Here is a 14300-nt window from a genome sequence, read left to right on the forward strand (position 1 = left end):
GGTTAGTAGAAATCCAATATCAGCTGAAAATGGCAAAAGAAAAAATAGCAGAGGGAAAAAAACTCCTTTTTGATTTGTTTTTAGAAATGTTATAATGTTTGGTTTCAAAGATTTTTTTATGGTTTTGAATGTATTTATTTGTGGGTGGCTGTGTGTGTGTGTGTACCACACAGTTCAACCTTGGGTATCATTCCTCATATGCCATCCATCTTGCTTTTGGAACAGAATCTCACACTCTACTTAGAACTTGTTGGGTCCACTATGCAGACTGGCCAGTGAGCCAGAAATCTTCCCACCTTGCCATGCTGGTTTTCTTTCAAATATGTACCACCATATCTGACATTTTTCTTATTAATGTACTGGGGATATGAGCTTACTTTACTGATTCAGCTATTTCCTCAGCTTCTGCAAGGACATCCTCTATGATATATTAAACTTAGAATTTAAATACTGATCCTTGGTACTTGGATGATTTCAATCACACTTTGTGGAAATTGCCATTACGTTTTTCAGCTTGTCATTTCTATTCACATATCAATTAAGGTTTATGAAAATATGCTTATTTTATTTACAAATTGTTCCTCTTATGCTATATATTTTAATTCAAATTCTGTTCACTCATGTCAAATATTGTATATGGGAATCTCAACTGCTATGTGTAGTTCTGTATGACCTTGCTCATTTCCTGTGCACGTACTCATCTCTCTCTCTCTCTCTCTCTCTCTCTCTCTCTCTCTCTCTCTCGCCTGCCTGTTCTTTGGCTATCATGTAGTCTTCTGTCAATGTGCTTATTGGAGTATCCATGAAAAACTGATTGTTTTCTTTATATGATTTGCAAAAATTCATGAAAACCAAGAGAAGATGTCAGCTTTGTCAAAATTCTTTAACAGTTTTATGTAAGCAAGATAACTTCCCATTCTTACCTCATCACAGATGGCTTAGGTAGCACCCACAGCCTGATGTTCCTCCACACACCACATACTTCAGTAGCTTTGCCTCATGTCTCTCATCTCTCAGCATTCACCTGTGTCCTTTGCTAGTGATGAGAAGATTGGCTACAGCTTGTATCTGTGTCAAATAACCCACTGTGAAAATTTCTCAGTGACATGTTCCTGGAAACAAAATTGCTGTGTTTGGAGGTTGCATCACACATTTAATATGATGGAACATTGTTTGTACACACTCTCTAACAGATACCTCTGTGTTCATTGCCACTGATGTGTGTGCTGGTTCTCTTAGCCTCATGAAGTTGGTATTTATCCTACATTTTTGTCCAAGAAAACAAGTACCCGATACCATTTTTTTCACTGCCTAGTAATGTGTTTATTTGATAAGGTTCTTAGATTTTTAGTTCTTGACTTTTCAGTAAGTTGCTTGTTTTGTGATATATGACAGTATTTTGAGTAAGTAGCATGTGTAAATCAATAAAATAGTTTTGAATTCATAATGACATGATCTTTTGAGCAACACGTTTTTAAGAGCTAAGGAATAAAAAGAAACACCCCTATAGCCATGTACGAGATCTATCTATTCTTGAGGTTTTCCTCGGTGTGACATTCATCCATCTATGATGGGGTATCTGCTAATCAAATCAATGATGAGGAGAGAATGGCCAATCACCTGAGTGTTCTGAATAAGAGCTGTTTCTAAAGCTTCATTTAAAGTCAGAATTGTACAGGGGTACAGAGACTCACTGACCTGAGTTTGAGTTCCCACTGCTTTGGAAAGACAGAGGACATCACCCTCTCCAGTTCAGCTTCTTTCCTAGTAAGATGGGATCACAGAATTACTTAAGACAACATGTTGACTGTAGCACCACTTATGAGAATAAATGTTTGGAAACAAGTTTAACTAAACTGTAGTGGCTCAGAGTGAGATAAACGTGTACTTATGGAAAGGTACCCACATCATAATGCACAATAAAGAAAGCATTTCCAAATGTGTTTCATATACTTTCACTTTTTTCTCTTCTTTATTTCCCTACAGACAAAAGGAAAAATACAAGCCAAATTTTGATGATTATTTTGAGATATATAGAGAAGATTAAACTTATAAGCTAATCTACTTTGTTTATTTATTTTTGAGGCAGAGTCTTTCTATGTAGCTCTGGGTATCTTGGACTTAGCTGTGCAGACCAGGCTGACCTTCAGTTTATAACAATCTTGCTGTCTCTGCCTTCCAAGTGGTGAGATTACAAGTTACCTTTATATGCTAAAATAGCTTTAACTTTTTTGAGAAGGAAGAAGGCAGCATCAAAGCTTGCTTTCTAGTAATGCTAGGCTGAAACAACTCACTCACGTGAAGTTCCCACCACAGGGAACTCAATACCAACTCATGCACATGCAAGCAAGACACAAAGGGAGCTCAGATACATTCTGCCATTCAGTCGTTCGATCCTTTCTTAATTTTCACCATTCCTGGACAAATTAGTGCAATTCAGTTTCCTCACTCCATTTTCATAATGGCACCAGGGAGGAAATGACTCCTGGTCTTGAAGGTGGAACACTCTGGAGCTTTAGCTGGAACTGGTTGCCATACCATAACATTACCTGCTGCAATGATGCCCAGAAGATGGAAACCTCACTGGCTTTGCTTTCCTCTCACTACCTCTGCCTCCTGAGTTTCTGTCTGCAGTAGGCGTGGGCTGATTGCCCATCAAGGCTTCTCTGAGTGTTTTCTGCTCATGAGAGAGTTCATAGTTAGGGCACAGGGGATCAGTATTCCCTTGAGAACCTGAGGTTCAAAGGACTGGGATGCAATTGCATAGCCAATTTTCATAAATTGTACTTGCTGAATAAATTTTAAGTTACTGGATAGGCCATGTTCCCCTTTTGTCTTCATTATGGAATTATTTTTTGTTTGCTTTTGTTCTGTTGCTTTTATTTAACAATTATTTGTTTTTTTCTTGTTACAAGTTAGGTTGGGCATCATTCCAAACACAGGACCAAGATGCTGTGTTTAGGTCCAGATATAAAACTTTGCCAAGGTACTCATTTAAAAAACCATGGAATTCTTTAAAATATGTGTAAATACGACCTAAATATAGGGGTGTATGATAGACTTGGAGTGACATTAGAGATTCTGCTCTGTCAGAAACCTGCACACCAATTTCCATAGTGGCGGAAGCAGCTCAGACTCCCACCACAGTGAGTAAGTGGAGAGTAATGATGCTGACAATCTTCAGTCAGTGCAGGAGAGAGATTGAATAAAACGTCTCCATGAGTTGTCCTGCAGAAGGTCATTTGTGAGCAATAATGTATATAGTTCTTTAATGTCCCCTGCAGGAATGAGCTCCACTTTCCGGAGGTATAACCCAGGTAAGCAATTCATCCATCTTTAGGTTTTCTCTATCTTCATTCCATTTCTTCCCTGTCATTCTCTGTTGTGTTGGGTGAACATCTTCAGAAAAGTTCAGTAAACTGATCACTCTGATAGAACAGATGACCCCAAATCTATGCCATTCTCGATAGCATCCTAAATTTCAGTGGCCCTGATGACTACACTCTTTACACTAATTAGTTGTGAATATGGGGTCCAAGAGAACCACCCATAAGTTTAAAGTCTCACACAATTCTTGTGAAGAAAATGCTGAAATCTCTCTTTCAATATGAAGCAGTGAGGTATTGGGGAATTATTATGATTTGATGAGGTCTTAAGATTGGGACTCCAGTGAATGGACCTGTATCCACCTGTCACATGAGAGTGCATCCCTTTTCTGCTCTCTGAATGTGGATGAAAGGTTGACAGTTTGCAACCACTTCACAGCCTTTGCCAGAACTCTTCCATGCTAGCAATGCAGTATCAGACTTCCGTCCTCCAGATTCAAGAGACATCATTTTATGTTGTTACAAAGGAACTAAGCCCCCAGGAAAGTGCCATAATACAAACACAGTTTCATTATAGCAAGACGATAAAATTAGAACCATCCCACAAGCTTCTTAGAGCAAAGTCTTAAAGGGAGGAATAGTTGAAAATTCCATCGTCTTCTAGGATGCGTTCCTCTCTGAATTAGGCAATTCGTGGGGTGCATTGCCAAACTCCTGAGCGTACCCTGATCTTTGGAGGTCAGGGTTGTATTGGGTATTGAAAGTATAAACCACTGCGAGATGACTAAATAATACTCCTCTATATCCAGTACATTTTGAATTTGGCCCAGAATATCCCAAACTACCATAATAAATCATTTTGTTAGACTGTGCAGCCCCCAAAGCCTCTAGGAAAACACCTTCTAGTAGCTGAGGGCAGAAGGCAAGATTTTTCTTTAGCTTAGTTAAGTCTAATTCTTCACTGCATACCCCAAATGGGTAACCTTTACTTGCAACCACATCCAGGAACTGTAAGCCCCTCCAGCCACGGAGTGGCCAGGCTCCGCCCCTAAGGACCTCTAACCTCCAGGTTCCACCCACAGAATACTCTTAACAGCCCTAACTGCTGGACCCTGCCCCCACCCTGTTGCAGGAATCTTAAAAGTTCTTATTAATAAAATCAAACCCGAGGTGAGTTATTGGGGTCCATGCTGGTAGATCAGAGAGACAGAACAAGCCACAGCTATCTCACCTCGCCGGATTATCAGCTGGTCTTGTCTCCTCAGACTGGAGGCCTCTGAGTCCTCATCCGGAATGGGTCTCAGCTGAATTGCTGCTCAAAAGCCTGAAGCTTAACCAGGCCAAATGCTTAACCAGCCAAAATCTTCTAGTTTCTGGTCCTCACGCCTTATATATCTTTCTGCTTTCTACCACCACTCCCTGGGGTTAAAGCCTGGCTTTCTGGGATTAAAGGTGTGTGTCACCATGCTTGGCTATTTCCAATGTGGCCTTGAACTCACAGAGATCCAGAGGGATTTCTATCTCTGGAATGCTAGGATTAAAGGTGTGAGTGCCACCATTTTCTAGCCTTTGTATCTAGTGGCTGTCTGTTCTCTGACCCCAGATAAATTTATTAGAGTACACAATATGTTGGGGAACACAATACCACCACACCACCCTACAGAGTAAAAAGCCCAATTGGTGGGACATGAAATCCCACCAATCTCCACCCTGAAAAATTCCACCCTCTTCCCAAGAAACTCTCTATAAGCCTTGTATTCTATTTAGTTTGCAGCTTTTTCTCTCCTGAGCAGAGGCAGCCACCCTCCTGTTTTTTTCCCTCCCAACAAATCTCTTGGGTGAGGTTTGTTGTGCAGTGTGACTTCGTGATATACCTTGGCTTCCAGCTGCCAGGATACCTTTCCATCTGAGCTGTAATGCATACAGCAATAAAAAGTAAGATGCATACTGCCCTAACCCTTACAGAAAATGGATGTTTACTTATGCCCACATTACCTTTCCATATAATGACAGTTCTCTCAAGTGTAAGAAATGAACTGCATATATTTTGCCATGGCAACAAAGACACTTATGAAAAGGTAATAAATTCCCAGTTTTCCCATTGTATGTAGCTATTCTTTTCTCCATGTCATTTCCACTGCAAAGTGTTTGGTAAATGCTATAATATCTCTTTCCTTAAGGATGTGTTTACATTTTACAATTAGTATATGCTAGGAATAAACTGATGAGTATCTTATCTTAAGGGAGATTGAACTTGAGTGTTTTTCATAATTAAATCAATAGTAGGATGAGTCATAGTTGATCAGAATTTTAACTTAGTTGTCAGAGAGTTTATCTACAATATTGTCATCCATGAAGTATACCTTAGTGGTCAGTTTTGCACTGGAATTTGATAAATAAGTAATCATTTGGAAAATGAGTGCAATTCTAGTGGATGCTAAGAACATTTTAAAAATTTTTATTTTAATTTTTATTATAAATTAAATTTATTCATTTATTTTACATCCTGATTGCATTTCCCCTTCCCTTTCTACCATTCCCTTCCCCCTCCCCCATCTACTCTTCTTCCATTTCTGTTCAGAAAGGGGCAGCCCTCCTCTTATATTAAGGCTGGGCAAGGCAACCTAGTATGAAGAACAGGTTCCAAGAAGTCAGCCCAAGCCTTAGGGACAGACCCTGCTTCCACAACTAGGGGTCCCAGGAGTTAGATTAAGCTACACAACTGTCACAGCCAAGTCATGGGTCTAGCTTGGGGAATCATGTTGAAGAAAGGGAGGAAGGATTGTAGGAGCCAAAGGTTGGGGTTGCAGGGTGAAGGTCATCACAAGGGAACCCACAGAAACAATTGACCTGGGCTCATAGGCGCTCCCAGACTCTGGACCAACAGCTAAGGAGCCTGCATGGAGTTGACTTAGGCGACAGTTCTATATAGCTAAGAGCTTTTTTGAGTGAGAACAGAACTATTAGAGAAAGCCTTGAGTGTCAGGATGACACTCCACACAGTGATGGTGAAATGAAGATAGTGAGAGAATGATCTGACCAACTACATTTTCCTGACCAACTACAAAGCAGTGGGTTCTTATTTGGAGCAAAATGTTTTTCAGCAATTCTAAAGCAGTTTGCCTGAACAGAAATGTTTTGTAAAGTTTTTGTAAATGAACAAACTCTGGTGAAGTCTTAAGACCACCTATTTCTACATTATCTCACTTGGGAAAGAAATGGAAAATGTTGGGCTGGAGAGATGGCTCAGCCGTTAAAGGCTAGGCTTACCACCAACACCATAAAAAACAGGAAGTGTTTATAGTGTGGTTTTTCAAAAATAATATTAGGCTAGAAATAAAGGAAAGGGCTAAGAAATGAAGAGATGAATTTTCAAGTCCCATGAAGTGTAACAAACATGAAGCCAACAGGGTAGAAGGGATAACTCAAATCAGAAGATGGTCTTAAAAATAAATACTTTTATTTCACACTCATATTTTTGCAATAATTTTAATCAAATTTATAAAGGATCTCTCTGGATTTAGGAACGTGATTAAAGGAGAAAATAATTAGATTCAATGCTAACATAATACAGATTTTTCTAGCCATTAAGATATATTTGGAAATACTCAAAGTAGTATTTTCTAAAGCTTACACATGCATATTGATATCCTCAATAGTCTTCACAAGGACCTTCTCTAGAATAGTAGAAGATATAGGTCAGAAACTCTAGTCTAAGGAAAATGAGTTTCAGAAGAGGTCACTGAATATTTATACTTTATAAGATCTGGTATATTAATGAAGTGAGGCATCATTTAAAAGCTCAGTGTTTTACATTTCATAATTAATGAATGTAATCGAACCTTCATTGTAGTTGAAGTTTTCCTGGTCCCACCTGGCTTCTGTGGTCTCATAGTCCTGCAGCTGCTCAGACCCAAATGAACACCCAGAGGCTTAATATTATTTAAAACTGCTCAGCCATTAGCTCAGGCTTACTACTGACTAGCTCTTACACTTAAACTCAGCCCATTTCTGTTAATCTATATGTCGCCACCATTTCCATGGCTTTACCTGTGTACCATTACATGCTGCTCCCTTGACTGTGGGCTGGTGTCTCCTGACTCAGCCTTCCTCTTCCCAGAATTCTCCTTGTCTGTTTATCTCACCTATAGTTCCTGCCTGGCTACTGGCCAATCAGCTTTTTATTTATCAGCCAATCAGAGCAACACATTCACGGCATAGAGAACATCCCACAGCACCCCCCTTTTCTGTCTAATCAAAAAGCAAGGTTTTAACTTTAACATAGTAAAACTACATATGACAAAACAGTAATTAAGCAAGAATTACAGTTACAATATCTAGTCTATTTGTATTTGGCAAAATTAAAGAAAATATTCTATCCATCCTACATTTGTGAGTCTAAAGTTTTATATCTAATTTATCTTTTATCATAACCAAGGAAAAGTATAACTATCTAGTCTTCAACTACATCAAAGACCCCCGAAAGACATAATATTACCTAAGTAAATAAGAAGTGCATTGTATGGGGAGAGTGGACAGCCTTGTCTCGTTCCTGATTTTAGTGGAATTGCTTTGAGTTTCTCTCCATTTAATTTGATGTTGGCTGTTGGTTTGCTATATATTGCCTTTATTATGTTTAGGTATGTTCCCTGTATTCCTGATCGCTCCAAGACTTTTATCATGAAGGGGTGTTGGATTTTATATGAGCGAGAATTGTTGAAGCCAAGGTTGGATAAAGCACCGGGACAAATAACCAAATGAATGGAAGCACAGGATCTAAGAACCAAAGGCTGAGGGGCCCCCAACTGGATCAGGCCCCCTGAATGCGTGAGACAGTCATTTGGCTTGATCTGTTTGGGAGGCAGCTGTGCATTGGTGCCGGGTCCTGGGCTCGTTGCATGAGTTGGCTGTTTGAATCCTGGGACTTATGCAGGGACACTTGGCTCGGTCTGGGAGGGGGGGAATGGACCTGCCTGGAGTGAGTCTACCAGGTCGACCCGGTCCTCAGGGGAGACCTTGATCTGGAGGAGGTGGGAATGGGGGGTGGGCTGGGGGGAGAGGGGGGCGAGAGGGGGAGAACAGGGGAATCTGTGGCTATTATGTTGAACTGAATGGTGTTGTAAAATAATAATAAAAAAAAAGGAAAAAAAAAAGAAGTGCATTGTAAGCAACTTCTGAAAATCTAGAATGACAGGGACAACTGCCTGCCTGGACAGTCACCCAAAATTTCTCTGCAATGTTGGGGCATCCATCTTTAGCCCATAGGCCTAGTCTCTTGGTCCTTTTTTCCCTCTGTGTCCTGTAGAATGTCTGGCAGTTTCTTTTGTGAAGCAGGGACCTGAAGGACCATCTCACCTTACAAAGTTCAGTGGTCACCTTCCTATGGGTTCTGCATATCCAGTTTATATGACATTTTGTAAAGCAATCCAAGCAAAAACAATTTCTTACCCAAATGGTTATTTTTGCCAAGAAGAAGATAAACTCCATATGGAGTGTCTTCAATGCCCATCTTTTTCTTTGAAGTAAATTGGTGCTGCCAGGAGCAGATATGTCTTACTGTCCAGGACAGTCTAAGTTTTTAAAACATTTTAAATGCCATATTCTGTAAGTCTTTAAAGTGTTTGAAGATTATCTACCTAATTGAAATGTATCTATGTGTACCTAGAAAACTTAACATGACTGTAAGTTTGACTATCATAGAAAACTAATTATTAATCTCTATTTCTTAATTATCCATTACAATTTAAATGAGCTGCACAAACATAATACCTTAAACAAGAGTAGAAATATACATACAGTATAGTGAAATTAAATTTGTATCAATAAACTACATTGTGTGTATAATATATATATATATATATATATATATATATAATATATAATCTATACCAATGTAAAACATTTAAAATAAGTTGCTCTTTAAAAGTAGCTTCGCTGGGTGGTGGTGGTGGTAGTGGTGGTGGTGGTGCATGCCTTTAATCCCAGCACTCGGGAGGCAGAGCCAGGCGGAGCTCTGTGAGTTCGAGGCCAGGCTGGGCTACCAAGTGAGCTCCAGGAAAGGCGCAAAGCTACGCAGAGAAACCCTGTCTTGAAAAAAACAAAACAAAACAAAAAGTAGCTTCAACAATCCACCCTTTTATCCTATCTATATCCTATATTTCCATCTTATATCCCCTTTCTTCTTTTAGAAAGATATTGACAATCTGTAACCAAAAACCTAAACAAAGACAAACATTCATAATCCATTTTTTGGGAATATGGGTATAGTTTTCTAGGCTACTTCCTGCTGATAGAGGGCACTGTATTCTTATGGGGCTCCTGAGAGAATTAAGAATTATGATCAAGTCCTGACTGAAATAGTCTATGAGGCTGCATTGTCTGAGCCAGTTGCCTTGAAGCCATTCTAGATGTTGGATCATCTGGGCCATGATGTCATCAGAGACCTTTCAGGGGGTCTTGGCTGGTCAAACCATATTAGCCTGGAATCAATCCACAGGTTTTTATCTTCTGTGGAAACAAAAGCAAAACCTCTTTTCCCTGAATGCAGCGCATTAGACCACTCAGCCATCCTGACAACTGAGCAAAATCTCTTTTCCAAAGTAACATATCCTTAAACACAAATTTTGAAGTCAAGATACCTTTAAAATACACATATTGATTTAACTAGCAGTTTTTACAATCAAATGTCTCTTTGTAGTTAAAAATCCCAAAGACCATATAATCCAAACTCTCTGTGTGATTTACATCTTTATGTGGCTTATTTTTATCTTACTTTTACTTTCTCTTTAAAGAATTTATTTTTTAAAACTTTCTATTTCTTTAATATAACTGTCTATATTCCTTTTTCTCTCTCTTTCAAGCCTACATACATTTTTACACACAGTGTAAACTGTTTAGAGTTTATTTCATCTGAATCTATTTTGTTGTGAATCTATTCTTTAAACTGCAGCATTCTCTGCCCACCTCAGCTTCCCAACATGGTGGAACTACATTTTCAGCCAGCTCTGGGAACCATGCTCCCACCGACTATGGGAAGCAGTGGGTCTATGCTTCTATCCAGCAGCATATAGCCCAGGAACCTTTGTAGCTAGAGTTTTCAAGCCTGGCCCACAGTCAGGACAAATCTTTGTCACCCACCAGTGCCACAGCCGCTCAGACCCAACTAAGTAAACACAGAGACTTATATTGCTTACAAACTGTATGGCCGTGGCAGGCTTCTTGGTAACTGTTCTTATAGCTTAAATTAATCCATTTACATAAATCTATACCTTGTCACGTGGCTCGTGGCTTACCAGCATCTTCACATGCTGCTTCTCCTGGTGGCGGCTGGCAGTGACTCCTTCTGCCTTCCTGTTCTTTCTTTTCTCCTCTCTGTTAGTCCTGCCTATACTTCCTGCCTAGCCACTGGCCCAATCAGTGTTTTATTTATTGACCAATCAGAGCAACGCATTTGCCATACAGAACATCCCACAGCAAACTTTAAGCTATATCCACCAGTCAGTGTGCTGTGTGACTGGCAGATGCCACTGTATACAGTGGCAGGAATTGGTTATGCTGCACTCAAGCCCATACACCGGAACCCGCCATACTGTAGCTCAAGTCCACATGCCACTCTGTACCTTGGCATCTCTATATCTCAATCACATGAGACATAAAGTAGAAAGCTGTTTTTGGCTCCATTATTGTATGTTTAGAAGCCTTTTTGAAACTCTTAGGCCTCATGGAAATTCGAGAGCCCCATGGTGGTATGTCAAATATAGAAGTTTGCTCCGGTGTCCTGCCTGCCCTGTGGTCCTGCAGCCCACTTATAAAATAATCACTCAGAAACTTATATTAATTATAACTGTTTGGCCATTAGTTCAGGCTTACTACTGACTAGCTTTTGCACTTAAACTCACCCCATTTCTGTTAATCTATATGTTGCCACCTTTTCCATGGCTTTACCTGCGTGCCATTACATGCTGCTCCCTGGACGGCAGGCTGGTGTCTCCTGACTCAGCCTTCCTCTTCCCAGAATTTTCCTTGTCTGTTTATCCCACCTATACTTACTGCCTGGCTACTGGCCAATCAGTTTTTTATTTATCAACCATTAAGAGTAACACATTCACAGAATATTCCACAGCAAATCATAGCCATGATTTGATTTTGCAAATTTTATTGATGTATATCCAATCTAAAGGGACCTTTTCTCTATGGCTTTTTATAGCATGTTTTACCCTATTTCTTCCTATGCTGTAGAACAGAGGTTTCAACATGGAAACCACAGTGCTATAGAATATGGAAGTTACTCTCAAATCCTCAGAATTAACTGTAAGTACCTATAATCTAGGGGTCCATAAAATTACCAAGTGAAAGTCTCATGTGGAGAAGGTTTTCTTCTTTCCTCCAGTATAGGACATCTTAAGATTGGTGGTCATGTGTATTTACAGAGGTAATGACAAACACAGTGAATGTTAAGTCAAGTTTCAAAGATAACAGTAAGTCTGAGGTTGGTATTAACTGGAGCGTAAAAGCTCACTAACTGGAAGAAATTCACAAAGAGAGCAATTGATGGTGGTCTTACAGCATGACTGAAAAAAAATGTAAGGATTGTATGTACAGAGGAATTTGTTAGCCCATTGAAGTAGGAACTAGCTACTAGCTGGATATAAAATTTTTAGAGACATGACTGTCGTTAGTAAAGTGGATTACAAATGGCCACATAATGGTCTCCTGCCAGAGCTGCCAGGAGGTAACAGTCACTGGTTTCAAGTGTGCTATATACCAACATTTGCATTACAGTCCTCTATATGATATGTATCTATCTTCTACCACAAACTTTTGCAGTATTGTGGGAGTGATGTCAGGTGTGTAACATATCAACAAAAGCCAGATGTTATAAAAAGTGCATGGGAATCTGAAGTCTATAATCTGTGTTGATGAGGAGGATCATTCCATTGTTACCCACCATGGATGATATGTAGATGACAAAAAACAAAAACATTAAAGAAAACTCAGTGTGTATCACATTGGACCCTAAATCCCAGAAGATTAAAGCCAGTGACTCAGTGATGTTTCCCCAAGTCACACTCCCTAAATAGAACTAGACAAGCAGCAAGACAAGAGAGAAATCTATGACCTCTTTTGATATAAAGATGGTCTTACCTTTCACAATATTTTGGAACTTAAAGTTTCCTGACAAGCATTATCTAGGAGGTTTTATGCTTTCTAAAGAGATTTTTAAAATATTTTTGATAGGAAATAATCATATAAACAGTGCATTTGAACTATGAATCTATTTGAAAATGAAAAACTCTTTATAGAAGAATATTAATTCAAAGAAACAGATTCATACTTATTTTCTAATATATTAAGTGTGTATCTATATTAACATAGGATGATATTCAAATATGATTTTTGTACCTTTTCAATAGCTTCCAGTGTTTCTCAGTCACGCATTATTTTTATGTTATGTTCTTGGGTTTGGGAAAGGTGGTGAACACTGTCCTGTTAATCTTCCCACTGACTGCTCCTTTAACTATCGATGTGGAAAAAGAGTCACTAAAAGGGGTCTTACCTTTTTGTTTATATTGCCTGTTCTCCTGATTGCTGGGATTAAAGGTGTGTACCATCATTCTAGACCCTTACAGAAGGCTTTTAAAAATTTAATTACAAAAATTGATAATCTCATACTCATATATAATGCATATGATTCATTAACCCTTAAAAGATGGGGAGAAATACCATAATTTTATTTTTTGAGTAATATTTCAAAAGAGGGTCATAAAATGTACAAAGCATCAATACTTTATTCAAACACTTGGATGAAACTCACTAGTAGAGTACTTGATTAGAATGTGAGAAATATAGATTTACTTCTCAGCACTAAAGAAATAAGTTTTTTTTATTTGATAATTTAATTTTTTATAGTCTTTCATATTCATTGACAATCAAGGAATGTCTCTGTGTGACATGAACATTGGCCACATCTCCCTGAGCTGACCAAGGAAAGTGCTCAGTCTCCTTGCCTGTTGAGCCATGTTGACATGGAGACCAAGCTTTCCACTAGAAACATTTGTTTCCTAGGTGCCTCAGGGCTTCTATTACATCCTGGTTTCTTAGGCTGTAGATGAGAGGGTTTAACATGGGAATCATAATACCATAGAACACAGAAGCCACCTTCTCCTGCTCTTGAGATCTGTTGGTCCCATGAAGTACATACATGTATGAGAGCGTTCCATAGAATATGGTGACAGCGGTCATGTGGGATGCACATGTGGAGAAGGCTTTTCTCCTTCCTGCAGCAGAAGACATCCTTAGGATGGCAGCCAAGATAAATATATAGGAAAAAATGACAACAGACACAGTGAGTGTCAAGTTAAATCCCACAAAGGTTGTCAATACCATGATATTGAAGTCAATACTGGAGCAAGATAGGGCAAGAATTGGTGGTACATCACAGAAAAAGTGATTAATGGCATTAGATTTGCAAAAGTTTGATAAGAAAGTAAAACTTGTATTTACAGAGGCATTTAGGAAGCCCATAGTGTATGAACCAAGAAGCAGTAAAATGCAGAGTCTCTGGGACATGATGACAGGATAGCGCAGTGGGTAGCAGATGGCCACATAGCGGTCCACAGCCATAGCAGCTAGGATGAAGCAGTCACTGGTTACAAAGGTTCCATAGACCAGCAATTGAACTATGCACCCAGTGAAGGAGATGGATGGGTTTGTGCTCACAAAATTCTGCAGTGTCTTGGGAGTGATGGCAGAGGAATAACAGAGATCAACAAAAGCCAATTGCTGCAGGAAAAAGTACATGGGAGTGTGCAGAGAAGAGTGGAGTTTGATGAGCAGAATCATGCCAATGTTGCCCACTACGGTGGCTGCGTAAATCACTAAGAATACCACAAAAAGGATGTGCCAAAACTCGTGTTGACCAGCAAATCCCAGGAGGATAAATTCAGTCACTTTGGTGTCATTACTGTGTTCCAT

At 39.3% G+C, this 14300-nt stretch overlaps 1 protein-coding gene across 1 annotated transcript; it reads right to left on the reverse strand.

The window, feature by feature from the left end:
* Nucleotides 1-13370: 13370 nt before the first annotated feature.
* On the reverse strand, nt 13371-14300 carry LOC114710152 (putative olfactory receptor 5AK3). The gene has a single exon (XM_028894242.1). It carries the CDS (start codon nt 14298-14300, stop codon nt 13371-13373), a length of 930 nt encoding a protein of 309 aa, XP_028750075.1.

This window comes from Peromyscus leucopus, chromosome 4 (genome assembly GCF_004664715.2).
Source record: "Peromyscus leucopus breed LL Stock chromosome 4, UCI_PerLeu_2.1, whole genome shotgun sequence".
NCBI classification, from domain to species: Eukaryota; Metazoa; Chordata; class Mammalia; order Rodentia; family Cricetidae; genus Peromyscus; species Peromyscus leucopus.